The 17,024-nt window shown below is 33.3% G+C and overlaps 1 protein-coding gene and 1 long non-coding RNA gene across 4 annotated transcripts in view; both read right to left on the bottom strand.

The window, feature by feature from the left end:
- Window positions 1-16,330, bottom strand: part of LOC127712159 (zinc finger protein 271-like) — a 34,303-nt gene extending 17,973 nt beyond the window's left edge. For 2 of the 3 annotated variants that reach the window (XR_007986975.1, XM_052218442.1), the window contains exons 1-2: window positions 15,335-16,330; window positions 11,396-11,971 (exon numbers count right to left, since the gene is read on the bottom strand). Coding sequence is in view for 2 of the 3 variants with exons in the window: in XM_052218442.1 (XP_052074402.1) it covers window positions 11,396-11,855 (460 nt within the window). In the remaining variant the exon portion in view is untranslated. Of the gene's footprint in view, window positions 1-11,395; window positions 11,972-14,954; window positions 15,093-15,334 lie in introns of those variants that run through there. The other variant, XM_052218443.1, reaches the window with a different exon arrangement.
- On the bottom strand, window positions 2,680-8,830 carry LOC127712186 (uncharacterized). Its single transcript, XR_007986978.1, has 2 exons — window positions 7,993-8,830; window positions 2,680-3,343 (listed from the first exon to the last, which is right to left on the bottom strand). It is a non-coding gene; the product is annotated as an uncharacterized LOC127712186 (long non-coding RNA).
- Window positions 16,331-17,024: the final 694 nt, after the last annotated feature.

The following is a 17,024-nucleotide window of genomic DNA, read 5'->3' as shown; positions in this document are numbered from 1 at the left end:
GTCCCAAGTCAGGAGCCTCTGGCCTTTGTTAGTCTTGTATCCAAGGTTGGCAAAAAAGCGGTCAATACTAGTATTGACCATGCCGGCGGTAAATACCAGTAAATACTAGCAAATACTGGTCGATTGAAATTTTGAGTGGACATTACTATAAAAACCACTCTCTATTGGTCAATTACTTTTAGTAATGAAATAATGAAAGTGTTAAAGTCATTTTAAATGTTCTCATTTCTATTTTTATTGTAAATTCTTAATAAACAGTGATTTACAATGATTTATTAGTACATAAGATAAAAAAATGTTTTGTCCCTCGCAAGGAAACTCATCAGGTGGCTTTTGCACTGACTATAGCATTTTGCACTGGTTTTGTTGTTGCCTTATATTGTACAAAAGTTCCAAAGGTAAACAGACAGAAATTGTTCATAAGCCTTGATAAATGAAAATTTATTAAATTTTATCGTGCAAAGGATATATTTCTTGGCACCATGAAGCCATTTAAGGATCAAGCCTCATTTTGTTTTCATAGCAATTATTTGATCATTATTAATATTTATTGCATAAATTTTAATTACAAAGTTGCTTTATAAATAATAGTTTAAGAAAAAAAACAAAATATTTCTTTTTAAATTAGTTTTTTCTCGTTCAAAGAAAAATAATCTCAAATAGGGTCTTCAGATTTCAGTTTGGTACTTAAGGTCAAGATGGTTGTACTACATGTATGTAAATCATGTAAATATTGATTATGTAAAGGTAAAATTTATACTACATTATATATTTTTTTGGTTTAAAACATAAATTACAGTTCAGCCATAAGAGTTAAGGTCCTTCATACCTTCCATTTCCTGCATAAAGATGATTTTTGTCTCACATTTAATAGACAGGAAATATTTTATTGTTTAAGTGAGTCTTCAAATATCACTTTTATTACTTTCAACCATGTTTTGTCATCATTTATTGGGGGCTGTTGTTTTTATAGTAATTAAATTTTCACACCTAGCAATGCCAGGTAATAGGTAATAAGAAGCCTGTACCTTCATTTACCAGTAGTTTTATGTACCTGTAAAAATTATGCATTTTCAATAAAAATTATCTTGATTGAAAACTGTTGTAATAATTAATTTGTCAATTCTTTATATATATCTAAAATATGCAATATCATAACTTATAAGGACTAAATTAGTAGGTATAAGTGTTTAAAATGAATAAAACATATCAAATTCATTCATTTATATCAGCTGAAACATGCCAAAAGATAAAAGTTTAAATATATCTTACTTTTTATCATTTTTTTACTTCAATAAATAGTAATAAAATGCTCCGCAGGGCGCAGCTTGATACGACCGCAGAGGTCGAACCCTGAACAGTTGGGGGAAGTATGGACACAACATTCAAGCTTGATACAGCTTTGGATTTGGATTGTGATTAAATATTTGACACAGCATAGGTTTCTAACACAGATTGAATGTGGTCTAAGAACTTAAAAATTTTAAATTGGACATTCACCTATTATGGTCCAATATCCAAAATCTAAATACATGGTTAGATTCAGCATATCAAAGAACCCCAAGAATTCAATTTTTGATGAAATCAAACAAAGTTTAATTTTGGACCCTTTTGACCTCAATGTGGACAAAGTTGATAACGGGGCCCAAACATCAAAAATCTAAATACATGGTTAGATTCAGCATATCAAAGAACCCCATATATTCAATTTTTGTTGAAATCAAACTAAGTTTAATTTTGGACCCCGATTTGGACCAACTTGAAAACTGGGCCCATAATCAAAAATCTAAATACATGTTTAGATTCAGCATATCAAAGAACCCTAAGAATTCAATTTTTGTTAAAATCAAACTAAGTTTAATTTTAGACCCTTTGGACCTTAATGTAGACCAATTTGAAAACGGAACCAAAAATTAAGAATATAAATACACGGTTAGATTCGGCATATCAAAGAACCCCAATAATTCAATTTTTGATGAAATCAAACAAAGTTTAATTTTGGACCCTTTTGACCTCAATGTGGACAAAGTTGATAACGGGGCCCAAAAATCAAAAATCTAAATACATGGTTAGATTCAGCATATCAAAGAACCCCATATATTCAATTTTTGTTGAAATCAAACAAAGTTTAATTTTGGACCCCGATTTGGACCAACTTGAAAACTGGGCCCATAATCAAAAATCTAAATACATGTTTAGATTCAGCATATCAAAGAACCCTAAGAATTCAATTTTTGTTAAAATCAAACTAAGTTTAATTTTGGACCCTTTGGACCTTAATGTAGACCAATTTGAAAACGGAACCAAAATTTAAGAATCTAAATACACAGTTAGATTCGGCATATCAAAGAACCCCAATAATTCAATTTTTGATGAAATCAAACAAAGTTTAATTTTGGACCCTTTGGACCTCAATGTGGACCAATTTAAAAACGGGGCCCAAAATCCAAAAACTAAATACACGGTTAGATTCAGCATATTAAAGAACCCCATGAAATCAAGAATAAAACCCCATTGAAATTGGTCAAGAAATAAGCAATTTATAGGAAGTATCTTCTTTTGCACAATCCTGTGCTATTAAATATTTCTTGCTATTGCGCAATACTGTACAATTGACAATTTCTTGCTATTGCGCAATATTGTGCTATTGGATATTTCTTGCTATTGCGCAATACTGTGCAATTGAAGATTTCTTGCTATTGCGCAATACTGTGCAATTGAAGATTTCTTGCTATTGTGCAATACTGTGCAATTGAAAATTTCTTGCTATTGCACAATACTTATTATATAATAATTTACACATCCTGTTTGGTGTGTATCTCCTACCATATCATTATTATTTGATTTTAAATATAAATCAGAAATAACCAACTTAAAATGGAAAATTTTAAAAGAAACAAAAAAGGAAAAAAAGAAAAAAAGGAAAAAAAAATAAATCCCCCCCCAAAATTTTTTGAACCCCCATTATGATTCATCACCCCCCAAACTCAATCCCAGCCTTCCCTTTGTGGTATGGTACCTTGCAGTACAATTTCAGAGAGATCCATACACTTGAACACAAGTTATTGTCTGGAAACTAGAAAAAAATGTGTTTTTTGGCCCCTTTTTGGCCCCAAATTCCTAAACGTTTAGGGCAATTACCCCCAAACTCAAACCCAGCTTTCCCTTTGTGATATGGAACCTTGTAGTACAATTTCAGAAAGATCCATACACTTACACACAAGTTATTGTCATGAAACTAGAAAAATGCTTGTTTTTTGCCCCTTTTTTGGCCCCTAATTCCTAAAATTTGGAGGCAATTACCCCCAAAATCAATCCCAGCATTCCTTTAGTGATATGGAACCTTGTGGTACAATGTCAGAGAGATCCATACACTAACACACAAGTTATGTCTGGAAGTTACATAAATGCTTATTTTTGGCCCCTTTTTGGCCCCTAATTCCTTTACTGTTATTACCATAACCCCCAAAATCAATCCCAACCTTCCTTTTGTGGTATTGAACCTTGTGGTAAAATTTCATAAAGATCCATTCACTTAAACTAAAGTTAGAGTGCGAAAACCAATGTGTCTTCGGACGACGCCGGACGACAACGACGCCGGACGACGACGACGCCAACGTCATACCAATATACGACCACAAAAATTTTTTTGCGGTCGTATAAAAACCACCATGAAAGTTTCAATCGACCAGTATTTGCCAGTATTGACCACTTGAGGAGTATTGTCCGGTGCGGTAAATACCGCCGGTAAATACCAGGGGCGGTAAATACCGCCCAACCTTGCTTTGTATCAAATTGTAATTTTAGTTTCTTGTGTATAATTTGGAGTTTAGTATGACGTCCATTATCACTGAACTAGTATACATATTTGTTTAGGGGCCAGCTGAAGGACGCCTCCGGGTGCAGGAGTTTCTCGCTGCATTGAAGACCCATTGGTAGACGTCGGCTGTTGTCAGCTCTATGGTCAGGTTGTTGTCTCTTTGACACATTCCCCATTTCCATTCTCAATTTTACATATATATATAGCATTCTGAAAAGTAATTTATACAGAATAACAAACAAACCTTTCACGAAGTTCTTCAAAAACTTTACAAAAAAAATGAAAAAAATTATTTCCAAAATATCATTCCCCATTAACATGATTAAAGTCATATGGAACTTTGAATTTAAAAAAAAAGTTGAATATGTTTTATATACTCTAATGGCTAAGTTTTACTATAAAACAAGTGTACGTAAACTTTCTTGTAAAAGAAAATCCTTTATATTATCAAAATCTTCATAAATGTACTTCTATTGAATTAATGACTTCCAGTACACTAATTCACCGATATTTTCCCGTATACAGTGACCTTCACTACGAGACCTCTCGTTCGAACTTTGGCAACCGCACAGGGCAAGTGCCAGGGGGAAAACTGTGATGAATGAATGTAAACAAACCTACACTTGAAGGTGTAAATGGTAATAACTGATTCTAAAAAAACAAATTTAATACAACAAATCATTTAACAACTGTTAAGGAAAAGTTTAATTAAAAAATGTCATGGCTCTATATATATATCTATTCACTTATTTGTCACGTTTTCCACATGTACAATGTAGCCTTTTCATCTAAATTTGGGTTTTTAATGTTAAATTATAATAACAGGTAAATATGTTTTTGTGAGAACTCGAAATTGAAAGTATTATCCTTTTTCTTTTATTTAACTATTGTTAACCAATAAAAAGTCACAAAAGAAATAATTGTGCTTTGGTACTGGCTGATATCAAAGGGAGACAATTCAATCTCAATCTCTATGTGTTTTAATCACAGGAGAGATAAATCTTGTTACACGAGGAGGTATCTCATCAACTTTAGTCTATTTTTTAAAACATCTTCTAGGTATTTTTTTTGCTTACCCCATTAATGGCCATTATTAAAGCAAAAGTCATGACTCGTAATTTTTGCATATAGGAAACAAATCAGGTAGTATAATATAATTTGTGGCCAAATGATGAGTTGTTAATGGGTGCGAGTCATTGTGACACTGATAGGGAATTATGGGAACTCTGGATTCTGGAATGAGAGGGCTGGAAATGGAAATTGGGTGGATGGAAGCTGAAGTCAGGGTGGTGTTAACCGTGAGGAAAGGGTTTTTAAAACAGGGATAATTCACGAAACAATAGGAGTGCAGAGGAACAGAATACGGAGTGAAGTAGGAGTTGTGGGGAGGGAACTGGGAATCAATGCCCCCTGTCCACCCCCTCACTGATAGCCAAAAAAGAAAAGGGGGTAGGGTCATGTATGTAGCAGGAGCAATTCTGCAGTGGGTGCCGACCACAGTTCAATGACAGTTGCTCTGTTTGTGAACTGATATATAAGACGATGGATGCCTTATGTAAAAGCGCTATGATTATCTAAATAAAAGAAAAACCAAAAAACAATGACAATGCACTAACCTGATAGGGAGATTTTAGTGCATTTAATAAATTTAATTAAATATACATGTATATATGGAAGTTTTTAACGACCTTGTCTGGCTGTACAGCCCTTGCACAGTCAGTTTATTTCAATACATTTGTACCATAATACCAAACCACTTATATAAAATGATTAAGTCTCTCATCGAAGGTTATAAATGATTAGCAACGATGCAAATACTAAACTTTAGAACATAAATAAACATCTTTAACAAATGCATTCAAAATAGCCATATCTATTCAATTTAACAAATATGTACTGAAGAAGTATCATGTAAATCGTTAAATATAGAAACAAGCAATTTATAGTTTTAAACAAGGGAAATAACAATTACATAATAATCCTATCTGCCAAATGTATTTAGAAACAATTTGTTTTTGTAAACAATTACTAATTAAAACAAGAGTGCACAAGCTGAAATGTCTCGCCTTCTTTACTAATCATTGATATTATATTGATAGTCCTAAATATAAAGCTTTATTACAACTGTCACATAAACTTAACATTAACCAAGAAAACTAAACATTGACCAATTGCAATGAACCATGAAAATGAGGTCAAGGTCAGATGAACCATGCTAGGCAGGCATGTACAGCTAATAATTCTTCCATACAACAAATATAGTTGACCTATTGCTTATAGTTTAAGAAAAACAGACCAAAACACAAAAAATTAACACTGAGCAATGAACCGTGAAAATGAGGTCAAGGTCAAATTAAACCTGCGCGACTGACATTAAGATCATAAAATATTTCCATACACCAAATATAGTTGACCTATTGCATATAGTATTAGAAAAAAAGACCAAAACTCAAAAACTTAACTTTGACCACTGAACCATGAAAATGAGGTCAAGGTCAGATGACACCTGCCAGCTAGACATGTACACCTTACAATCATTCCATACACCAAATGTAGTAGACCTATTGCATACAGTATAAGAAAAACAGACCAAAACACAAAAACTTAACTATAACCACTGAACCATGAAAATGAGGTCAAGGTCACATGAAACCTGCCAGTTGGACATGTACACGTTACAGTCCTTCCATACATCGAATATACTAGACCTTTTGCTTATAGTATCTGAGATATGGACTTGACCACCAAAACTTAACCTTGTTCTCTGATCCATGGAATGAGGTCGAGGTCAAGTGAAAACTGTCTGACGGGCATGAGGACCTTGCAAGGTATGCACATACCAAATATAGTTATCCTATTACTTATAATAAGAGAGAATTTAACATTACAAAAAATCTTAACTTTTTTTTTCAAGTAGTCACTGAACCATGAAAATGAGGTCAAGGACATTGAACATGTGACTGATGGAAACTTCGTAACATGAGGCATCCATATACAAAGTATGAAGCATCCAGGTCTTCCACCTTCTAAAGTATAAAGCTTTTAAGAAGTTAGCTAATGCTGCCGCCGCCAGATCACTATCGGTCTATCCCTATGTCGGGCTTTCTGCGACAAAAGTCGCAGGCTCGACAAAAAACCACGCACTGAAGCTAACATGTGTTTAGGTTGAAACAACTTTATTGTTAATAAACAACTGCCAAACTGTACCAGAAACAAACACTGTTATTGGAACAAACTATACACTACGAACGACAACTCGAACTAGTACAAAAAAAAAATGTATGTTACTCTTATTTGTTAATATAAACAAAAATTGATTTAAAAAAAGCGGTAATATGTAGCAATTAATAATAAAATGCTCCGCTGGGTGCAGCTTTATACGACCGCAGAGGTTGAACCCTGAACAGTTGGGGCAAGTATGGACACAACATTCAAGCTTGATACAGCACTGAATTTGGATTGTGATTAAATATTTGACACAGCACAGGTTTCTGACACAGAATGAATGTGGTCTAAGAACTTAAATTTTTTTAATTTACCTATTCAAACCATATCATTATTATTTGCTTTTATATATAAATCAGAAATAACCAATTTAAAATGGAAAATTTTAAGGAAAAAAAAATCCCCCCCCCCTCAAATGTTTTGAACCCCCTTATGATTCATCACCCCCCAATATCAATCCCAGCCTTCCCTTTGTGGTATGGTACCTGCAGTACAATTTCAGAGAGATCCATACACTTGAACACAAGTTATTGTCTGGAAACTAGAAAAATGCTTGTTTTTTGGCCCCAAATTCCTAAACGTTTAGGGCAATTACCCCCAAACTCAAACCCAGCTTTCCCTTTGTGATATGGAACCTTGCAGTACAATTTCAGAGAGATCCATACACTTGAACACAAGTTATTGTCTGGAAACTAGAAAAATTCTTATTTTTGGCCCCCTTTTTGGCCCCTTATTCCTAAACGTTTTGGGCAATTACCCCCAAACTCAATTCCAGCTTTCCCTTTGTGATATGGAACCTTGTAGTACAATTTCAGAAAGATCCATACACTTACACACAAGTTATTGTCATGAAACTAAAAAAATGCTTGTTTTTTTCCCCTAATTCCTAATATTTTGAGGCAATTACCCCCAAAATCAATCCCAGCATTCCCTGTGTGATATGTAACCTTGTGGTACAATGTCAGAGAGATCCATACACTAACACACAAGTTATGTCTGGAAGTTACAAAAATGCTTATTTTTGGCACTTAATTCCTTAACTGTTGGTACCATAATTATAACCCCCAAAATCAATCCCAACCTTCCTTTTGTGGTATTGAACCTTATGGTAAATGATAATAAAATGCTCCGATCCAATGTGTCTTCGGACGACGACGACGACAACGTCATACCAATATACGACCACAAAAATTTTTTGCGGTCGAATAAAAAGCAGAATGCCGTAGTAAAAATCATCAGGAATTTGATCTGCTTTGCTGCCTGGAGATGCCGAAAAGTGAACTTGTACAAAATCATGTTTTCCGGGGAAGTGATGAATTGTCCTTGCCAAAATTAGAATTAATTCAGGTATCTAACATTGCTAACATATGTTGATACCACGATAATACATTGATAATACTGTCTTGTTAAATATACCTTATTGTCAAAGAATGCAGCAATAGTGTCATCATTGACGGCCAAAGAAAAAATGGTGATGATAAAGCATGCAATTCTGGAAATTGACTGTCTCCGAAAATATTAAATTCTAAAATTGAGTTATCGGCCTTTTTCCATTTGTTTTCGCGCCAGACGACTATTGAAAAGGCTACCACGTGCTCTGTGTTGATTGTTTATGAATGTCACTATCCAGTAAACTTCGGCAACACATTTGAAAATTAATTAGCTTGCGATCAACACTCACTGAATGAAATATTATTTGTTGATAATACCTTATACATGTAGATTCTTATAAATATAATAAAATGCTCCGCAGTGCGCAGCTTGATACAACCTCAGAGGTCGAACCCTGAACAGTTGGGGCAAGTATGGACACAACATTCAAGCTTGATACAGCTTTGCATTTGGATTGTGATTAAATATTCGACACAGCATAGGTTTCTGACACAGAATGAATGTGGTCTAAGAACTTAAAAATTTTAAATTGGACATTCACCTATTATGTTCCAATATCCAAAATCTAAATACATGGTTAGATTCAGCATATCAAAGAACCCCAAGAATTCAATTTTTGATGGAATCAAACAAAGTTTAATTTTGGACCCTTTTGACCTCAATGTGGACAAAGTTGATAACGGGGCCCAAAAATCAAAAATCTAAATACATGGTTAGATTCAGCATATCAAAGAACCCCATATATTTAATTTTTGTTGAAATCAAACATAGTTTAATTTTGGACCCCGATTTGGACCAACTTGAAAACTGGGCCCATAATCAAAAATCTAAATACATGTTTAGATTCAGCATATAAAAGAACCCTAAGAATTCAATTTTTGTTAAAATCAAACTAAGTTTAATTTTGGACCCTTTGGACCTTAATGTAGACCAATTTGAAAACGGAACCAAAAATTAAGAATCTAAATACACGGTTAGATTCGGCATATCAAAGAACCCCAATAAATCAATTTTTGATGAAATCAAACAAAGTTTAATTTTGGACCCTTTGGACCTCAATGTGGACCAATTTAAAAACGGGGCCCAAAATCCAAAAACTTAATACATGGTATGATTCAGCATATTAAAAAACCCCAAGAATTCAAGAATAAAACCCCATTGAAATTGGTCAAGAAATAAGCAATTTATACAAAGTATCTTCTTTTGCACAATACTGTGCAATTAAATATTTCTTGCTATTGCGCAATACTGTACTTTTGACAATTTCTTGCTATTGTGCAATATTGTGCTATTGGATATTTCTTGCTATTGCGCAATACTGTGCAATTGAAGATTTCTTGCTATTGCGCAATACTGTGCAATTGAAGATTTCTTGCTATTGTGCAATACTGTGCAATTGAAAATTTCTTGCTATTGCACAATACTTATTATATAATAATTTACACATCCTGTTTGGTGTGTATCTCCTACCATATCATTATTATTTGCTTTTAAATATAAATCAGAAATAACCAACTTAAAATGGTAAAAGAAAAAAAAAAGGAAACCCCCCCCCCCCCCAAATTTTTTGAACCCCCTTATGATTCATCACCCCCAAACTCAATCCCAGCCTTCCCTTTGTGGTATGGTACCTTTCAGAGAGATCCATACACTTACACACAAGTTATTGTCCTGAAACTAGAAAAATGCTTGTTTTTTGCCCCTTTTTAGCCCCTAATTCCTAAAATATTGAGGCAATTACCCCCAAAATATCCCAGCCTTCCTTTTGTGTTATGGTACCTTGCAGTACAATTTCAGAGAGATCCATACACTTGAACACAAGTTAATGTCTAGAAACTAGAAAAATGTGTTTTTTGGCCCCTTTTTGGCCCCCAATTCCTAAACGTTTAGGACAATTACCCCCAAACTCATACCCAGCTTTCCCTTTGTGATATGGAACCTTGTATAACAATTTCAGAAAGATCCATACACTTACACACAAGTTATTGTCATGAAACTAGAAAAATGCTTGTTTTTTGCCCCTTTTTTGGCCCCTAATTCCTAAAATTTTGAGGCAATTACCCCCCAAATCAATACTAGCATTCCTTTTGTGATATGGAACCTTGTGGTACAATGTCAGAGAGATCCATACACTTACACACAAGTTATGTCTGGAAGTTACAAAAATGCTAATTTTTGGCCCCTTTTTGGCCCCTAATTCCTTTACTGTTGGTACCATAACCCCCAAAATCAATCCCAACCTTCCTTTTGTGGTATTGAACCTTGTGGTAAAATTTCATAGAGATCCATTCACTTAAACTAAAGTTAGAGTGCGAAAACCAATGTGTCTTCGGACGACGACGACGCCAACGTCATACCAATATACGACGACAAAAATTTTTTTGCGGTCGTATAAAAATTGTACATACATGACTTAGTTTAGTATATATAGATATAAGAAGATGTGGTATGAGTGCCAATGAGACAACTCTCCATCCAAGTCAAAATTTATAAAAGTAAACCATTATAGGTCACAGTACGGTCTACAACACGGAGCCTTGGCTCACACCGAACAGTAAGCTATAAAGGGCCCCAAAAAATTACTACTGTAAAACCATTCAAACGGGAAAACCAATGGTCTAATCTATATAAAAAATGAGAAACACTTATGAACCACATCAACAAACGACAACTACTGAACATCAGATTCCTGACTTAGGACAGGTGCATGCATTGGTTCAATAATTTCGATAACATTAAAATTACAAGAAAGAAATTCATTTCATATGACTTAAATACAGTTCTACAGTTATCCCCAAGAAATCGCATCAAAATGATGATGGATTTAAAATCAGTTTATCAGCCACACCACTTAGAAAACACAAAATTTTCAAATAAATGTTTTACTCCAATTATAAGTGTGTTATTTGATGAATGAGACATGTTCGAGACAAAATCTTAATTAAACACAGATATTACCTTTTGATTTGTTGTCTTCTTTCAAAATTTTCAACTTGTCCATTATACCTTTTTCAACATGTTCTATAACAATTTCTTCCTGTTCTGATGATATCATTTTAACTTTAGCAGTATCCTCTATAAACTTTGGACATTCTACCTCATTTGATGACTTTTTCGTATCTTTTTCTTTACCACATATATTTAAATTTAGATCTCCTGATGATTTCTGATACAAAAATGAAGCTCTACCACTTAATCTGAATGGACTGCCTTCTACTGCATCCTCTAGTTTTGTTCCAGTTTTTATGTTAGGGACAGTCAGTGAAGTTTCTTCAAGTTGTAAATTATCAATATCTGATGGCTTATTGCCATGACTGCTGTAGTGACCAATATTACAGTTTTCATTTTTGTTATCATAATAGTTATCTGAAGGCTCAGTTTTTATTTCAATCACCAGATTTTCTGTTTGCTTTTCCATTATAGCACTTCAACTCAATTCTTGGTAGCCCAAAATATAGTATACGTATGATGTTTTTTCATTTTCAAAACAGGAACTTTATCATTCATAGCAGTAATAATCAAATACTGATGTTTCTGGAAGACATAAAAAAAATTGTGCATCTTACATGTACATGTACATTTAATGTTAAAATATATGTATTTCTTAATTATATTGCAAGACCCAAAACCAAGACATTTTAAATAAAGTAACTTATTAAAATATAATTTCTTAAACATGTTAAAGATATGAACATAGAACATTTTATGTACATGTATAATCAGGCCTGGGGTGATCAAAAATATAGTTTTAATAACATATACATGTACTCAATGTAACTAATTACAAATTTGAAGGTAATTTAAAGTAATGAGCAATAGAGCATCTTTTAATAAATTGTAATTGAAAGTAATGAATTACATTGCCTTTTTGCCATGTTAATAAATGAATTACTTTCAATTACATTGGAGTATTTGCTTCAGGGTTTCCGCTGGTGGTCGTCATTTTCGCATTTTGCGAAAAAAACAAAAATTGTGGTGATTAAAATTAATTATTGGTGAAAGAATTTGGCGAAAGAATCATAACGATTCGATTTCATCCATCTTGTTTCTTTTTTTGGTGTTTCTCGGACTTTACCTGATCAGACAATACTGGGAATTCACCTTGAACTCATTACGTTTTTGACAGAAAATCAATAATCAGCTGATTGCATTTTATAGCTGCTGGCAACAATGGACTAATTAATAAAGGTGTTGATTGTATGGTTTAATGAAAGGATGAGGTGAAATGGCGTCACATGACACCTAAAAGATTTATTTACAACTTTGCGATGCACGTGTTTGAAGCATAGTTTTACGTCTCCTCTTTTTCTTTTAACGAAGGTCCGGAAAAAACCTGTTGTAATGACAAAAAATGTTGAAAAACAAGAAAAATCTCCGACTTTAAACTTTATCCTTTAACTTTGATAGAAATAATTGATTTGAAGTGGGTACTTTACAATCGTTTTGGCGATGCACGAGTTTCAAGCATAGTTTTATGTCTCAACTTTTACGATGGTCCGGAAAAGAAAACTGTTATGATAATGAAGACATATATTCAAAAGTAAGAAAAATCTCATTTTATTCTTTATCCTTCAACTAGACGGGAAATATATATCCGATAAACTTATTGAAGATGAATCTCATGTTCCCAGAAGTCAAAAACGATGAATATAGATCTATATTGCAATTTTAGTATCGTTTAAAAAGTAAATGCTTAGTGTTTATTCATTACAATGTAGATTATAAAATAAGATTTGTAGAATTATCATAGACAACAATGGGACAAACTGATTTTTTTTTTTGCAAGAAGGAAAATTTTAAAGAAAAATATGTTTTAGTTGGCGAAAAATAAATTGAAAGTGGCGAAAAATATATTGTATTGGCTAAAGAGATGGCGAAAAAGAAAATTGACCCAGGGGAAACCCTGATTTGCTTGCAAGGATTCTGCTATTGGAGTATTTGCTTGCAGGGTTTCCTCTGGCGGTTGCCTTTTTTGCATTTTGTTAAAAATAATAATTTTGGCAATTAAAAATCATAATTGGCTAAGAATTTAGGGAAAGAAATATAATGGTTCGAATTTCAACTTTGGATAGAAACAATTGTTTTGAAGTGAGTACTTCACAATCGTTTTAGGGGCGTATCTGTTTTAGGTATATGTTTACATCTCAACTTTTAGTTTTTAACTATGGTCATGATGTCATGATCAGGAAAAGAAAAATGTTGTTTTGAAGAAAGGGTTCAAAAGTAAGAAAAATATCTGATTTTATTCTTTGTCCTTTAACTACAATGAACTAGACAGGAAGTATCTAAGTAAACAACTGATTGAAAATAAAATCCTATGTTCCCAGAAGTCAAATTTTACAGTATCTTTTCTTTAATAAAGTACAAGAAATTAGTATTTTCCAACTATAAAAATAACTGATTCAAAAAGATCTCCTGTTAAATTTTTTTAATTTATTTATTTATTTTATATCTGATTACAGAAAAGTATGACCATATGATATAACATTATAATATAAAAATAAGGAGATGTGGTATAATTGTCGATGAGACAACTATCCAGAAGTGGATGTAACTAAAGCAATAATTTTCGAATTTGTGCATTTTCCCTTAAATTTTATGTCAAAATGCTTATGTCATTACATCACAGTAAGAACTGATTGATTGATAAAGTCATTTACACTGATTGACCTAAGGTCAACCAGTGCCACTCATTCATAAAAAACAACTTGGGATTTGTGTATTATAGGCAACTGTACAGCCTTCAACAACAAGAAATATTTGAAGTGTGGAGAGGCTTCTTGTCTCTTATTATCATTATAATTTATTGTATTAAAATAGATAAGTAAAAGAGCCTGAAAGTCAAAGTTTGAATTGGGATCATACTTACAGAATGCAGGGGCGTTTCTAGGATATTTGAAAGAGGGGGTGTAGAATGAAAAATTTCGCTGAGCGGAGCGAGGCGAACAAAATTTTGGACCTTTTTTTTGTTAAAAAACATAAAATAATTGTGAAATGCATAAATTGCCATATTCAATACAATATTAGCACATAACGATAGTTTTTTTTGTTGTTTTTTTTTAAAAGGGGGGGGGGGGGGGGGGGGGGGGTGCGTACGCCCATTAAGCCCACCTGGACCCGCCCCTGGAATGAGTAGGCATAATAAGTTAACATATTTATTCTAATTAAACTCTGAAAACAATAGGAGTCTAGTGGTTCCATCCAGGGACTTTCTATATTTTCTATATATAGAAAGTCCCTGTTCCATCTCAGCCTCAGGCTACCATCATCATTGATCAATACACACAAAATTACTCAGTCTTAGACTTAGGTGTGTCACATTAACAGACAAAACTGTACTTGACTGTCTCCAGATGTCTCTCAATCATTTAAATACTATAAGTTCCAAAATAAAATGAGAAAATTACAACAACTGGTCATTGCGTTGTTAAAATTGTCTAAAAATATCAAATCATTGTTTTTTTGGTTAAGTTTTATTCAGACTTACCAGAGACATATACATGTAATACGGACTCACCATATGACTCAATAATCTTTAAATATATCACCTTGAAAAATAAATGCATTTTCTATTCATAACTTTTGCCCAAAGGACAAAAAACTCCTGTTTTTGTTGCTGCTAGAAATCAATAAATGCGACAATTCATCATTCTAATTTATGTCAGAACTCGGATTTGTATCGAAATTTTTGATTGGTTGATTTCGGCATTTCCGTTCTATATTTGTCCTTGTGAAAAAGAAAAGGAATCGTGAACATTTGAAAGCGAAAGACATTTGAAATTTAAGCATCGTATTCTGATTTGAATTTTCCTTGGGATTCAGTATTTTTGTTATTTTACTTTTTATATTTCGTATTTTGTGTGTATATAAAGAAAGTGTAAATTAACTGGATTTTACCTTTTACCAGAGACATATCGTCTCGTATTGTGTTTTAGACCGTCTTACGTACGTTTTCGACCTAATTCTACTTTCACTTCCCGTATGCTGCGCATGCCCGTGTGACGTCACATTTGGCTGCTATATTTAGTAACAATAGCAAATAATACCACGTGTGGTGAAGATGTTTCAAGTAAAGTTATTATAATTAAGTATTTACGTTATTTTATTTGATATCACATTTTTGTACCTTTTCACTAATACTTTTTTTACCTTCCACAAGAATCTATCAAAAATAAACAAATATTCTAGAAATATGGCCGAGGACTTTTAGCATGTGAAGTTAACATCAAGGTCATTACGTCACATGACTGTCATGTGGTTAGGTGATATACTTAAAAGTTATTTTTAATACGGAAATGTGGATGATTCTTACAGTTTTTTGCTGAAAAAAATAAAATATCAATTAATTTTAATTCACAGAAACAGCAGTCTGTCAGGGGAGATTACAGACAATACTCACCAACCTCACTTTATAATGCCTTCACTGAAGTATATTGAACAGAAACATGACTGTATACAAGGTCCTCATGTGAAATGTGTACAACTAGTCAAATAAAGATATCAAAATAATATTTTATATCTTATAGTTGTATATGTCACCATTTAATTCATTAAATCATAAGTTTGATCGCCTCTAAAACTTTGAATAATTTGATATAAACATTGGCATCAAATTATAACCAATTCCGGATTTGTACGACATGTCATTTCCGACTTTGGACCCGTTTCTTAGATAGGTCGAAAACACAAGACGCTAGTTTTTGTCAACAAAGGTGCCATCGATCTAATGAACTGAAATAAAAAAAATATTTAAGATCGAAATATATTTTAGATACAATTATTTAATGTACAAGTATACTAGTGACTCTAAAAAATATTAGGCATGTATATGTTCAAACATATTAAAGGGGAAATATTGATAAATTGTAAGTAGGTCGAAAACACAATACACGAGGATATGATCACATATGTCTCTGCTTTTACCGAGTAAAAAAACTTTTACCCGAGCTTTTACCGTGTACATAGATGAGGGTAGGAATATTCCTTTACCGTCAGGCGTTAAACGGTCAATTTTCGGCTACCGTTAGCGTCAAAATGGTTTATTTTTTTTTATCTTGATTCGTCAAAATATCATTACCGTGATTCGTCAGAGGTCTCAAATAATTATGAGGGGGTGGACAGGGGGGGGGGGGGTACTCTCTTCCACCTCCCACACCCCAGTCTCCCACCTCCCACCTCCAATCTCCCACCTCCCACCTCCAATCTCCCACCCCCTTCAATCTCCCACCTCCCATCCTGTAACATTAATTTTTCGCCCACTGTTTAATTGTACCAGAAGTCCATTACTAGACTCTAATGGACTTCTGATTGTACCTATTAAATATACTTTCATAGAAATTGATCCAATATCCACCCAATTTGGTGCGAATCATATCTCTGACCTTTAATTTCATAGAAATTGATCCAATATCCACCCATTTTGGTACGAATCATATCTCTGGCCTTACATTGATACTGTGCTTAATTTCATAGAAATTGATCCAATATCCACCCAATTTGGTGCGAATCATATCTCTGACCTTTAATTTCATAGAAATTGATCCAATATCCACCCATTTTGGTGCCAATCATATCTCTGGCCTTACAT

Source organism: Mytilus californianus, unplaced genomic scaffold (genome assembly GCF_021869535.1).
Source record: "Mytilus californianus isolate M0D057914Y unplaced genomic scaffold, xbMytCali1.0.p SCAF_8, whole genome shotgun sequence".
Taxonomy (NCBI): domain Eukaryota; kingdom Metazoa; phylum Mollusca; class Bivalvia; order Mytilida; family Mytilidae; genus Mytilus; species Mytilus californianus.
Note: the sequence above shows the minus strand (reverse complement) of the source record. Positions and strands in the feature narration are given on the sequence as shown.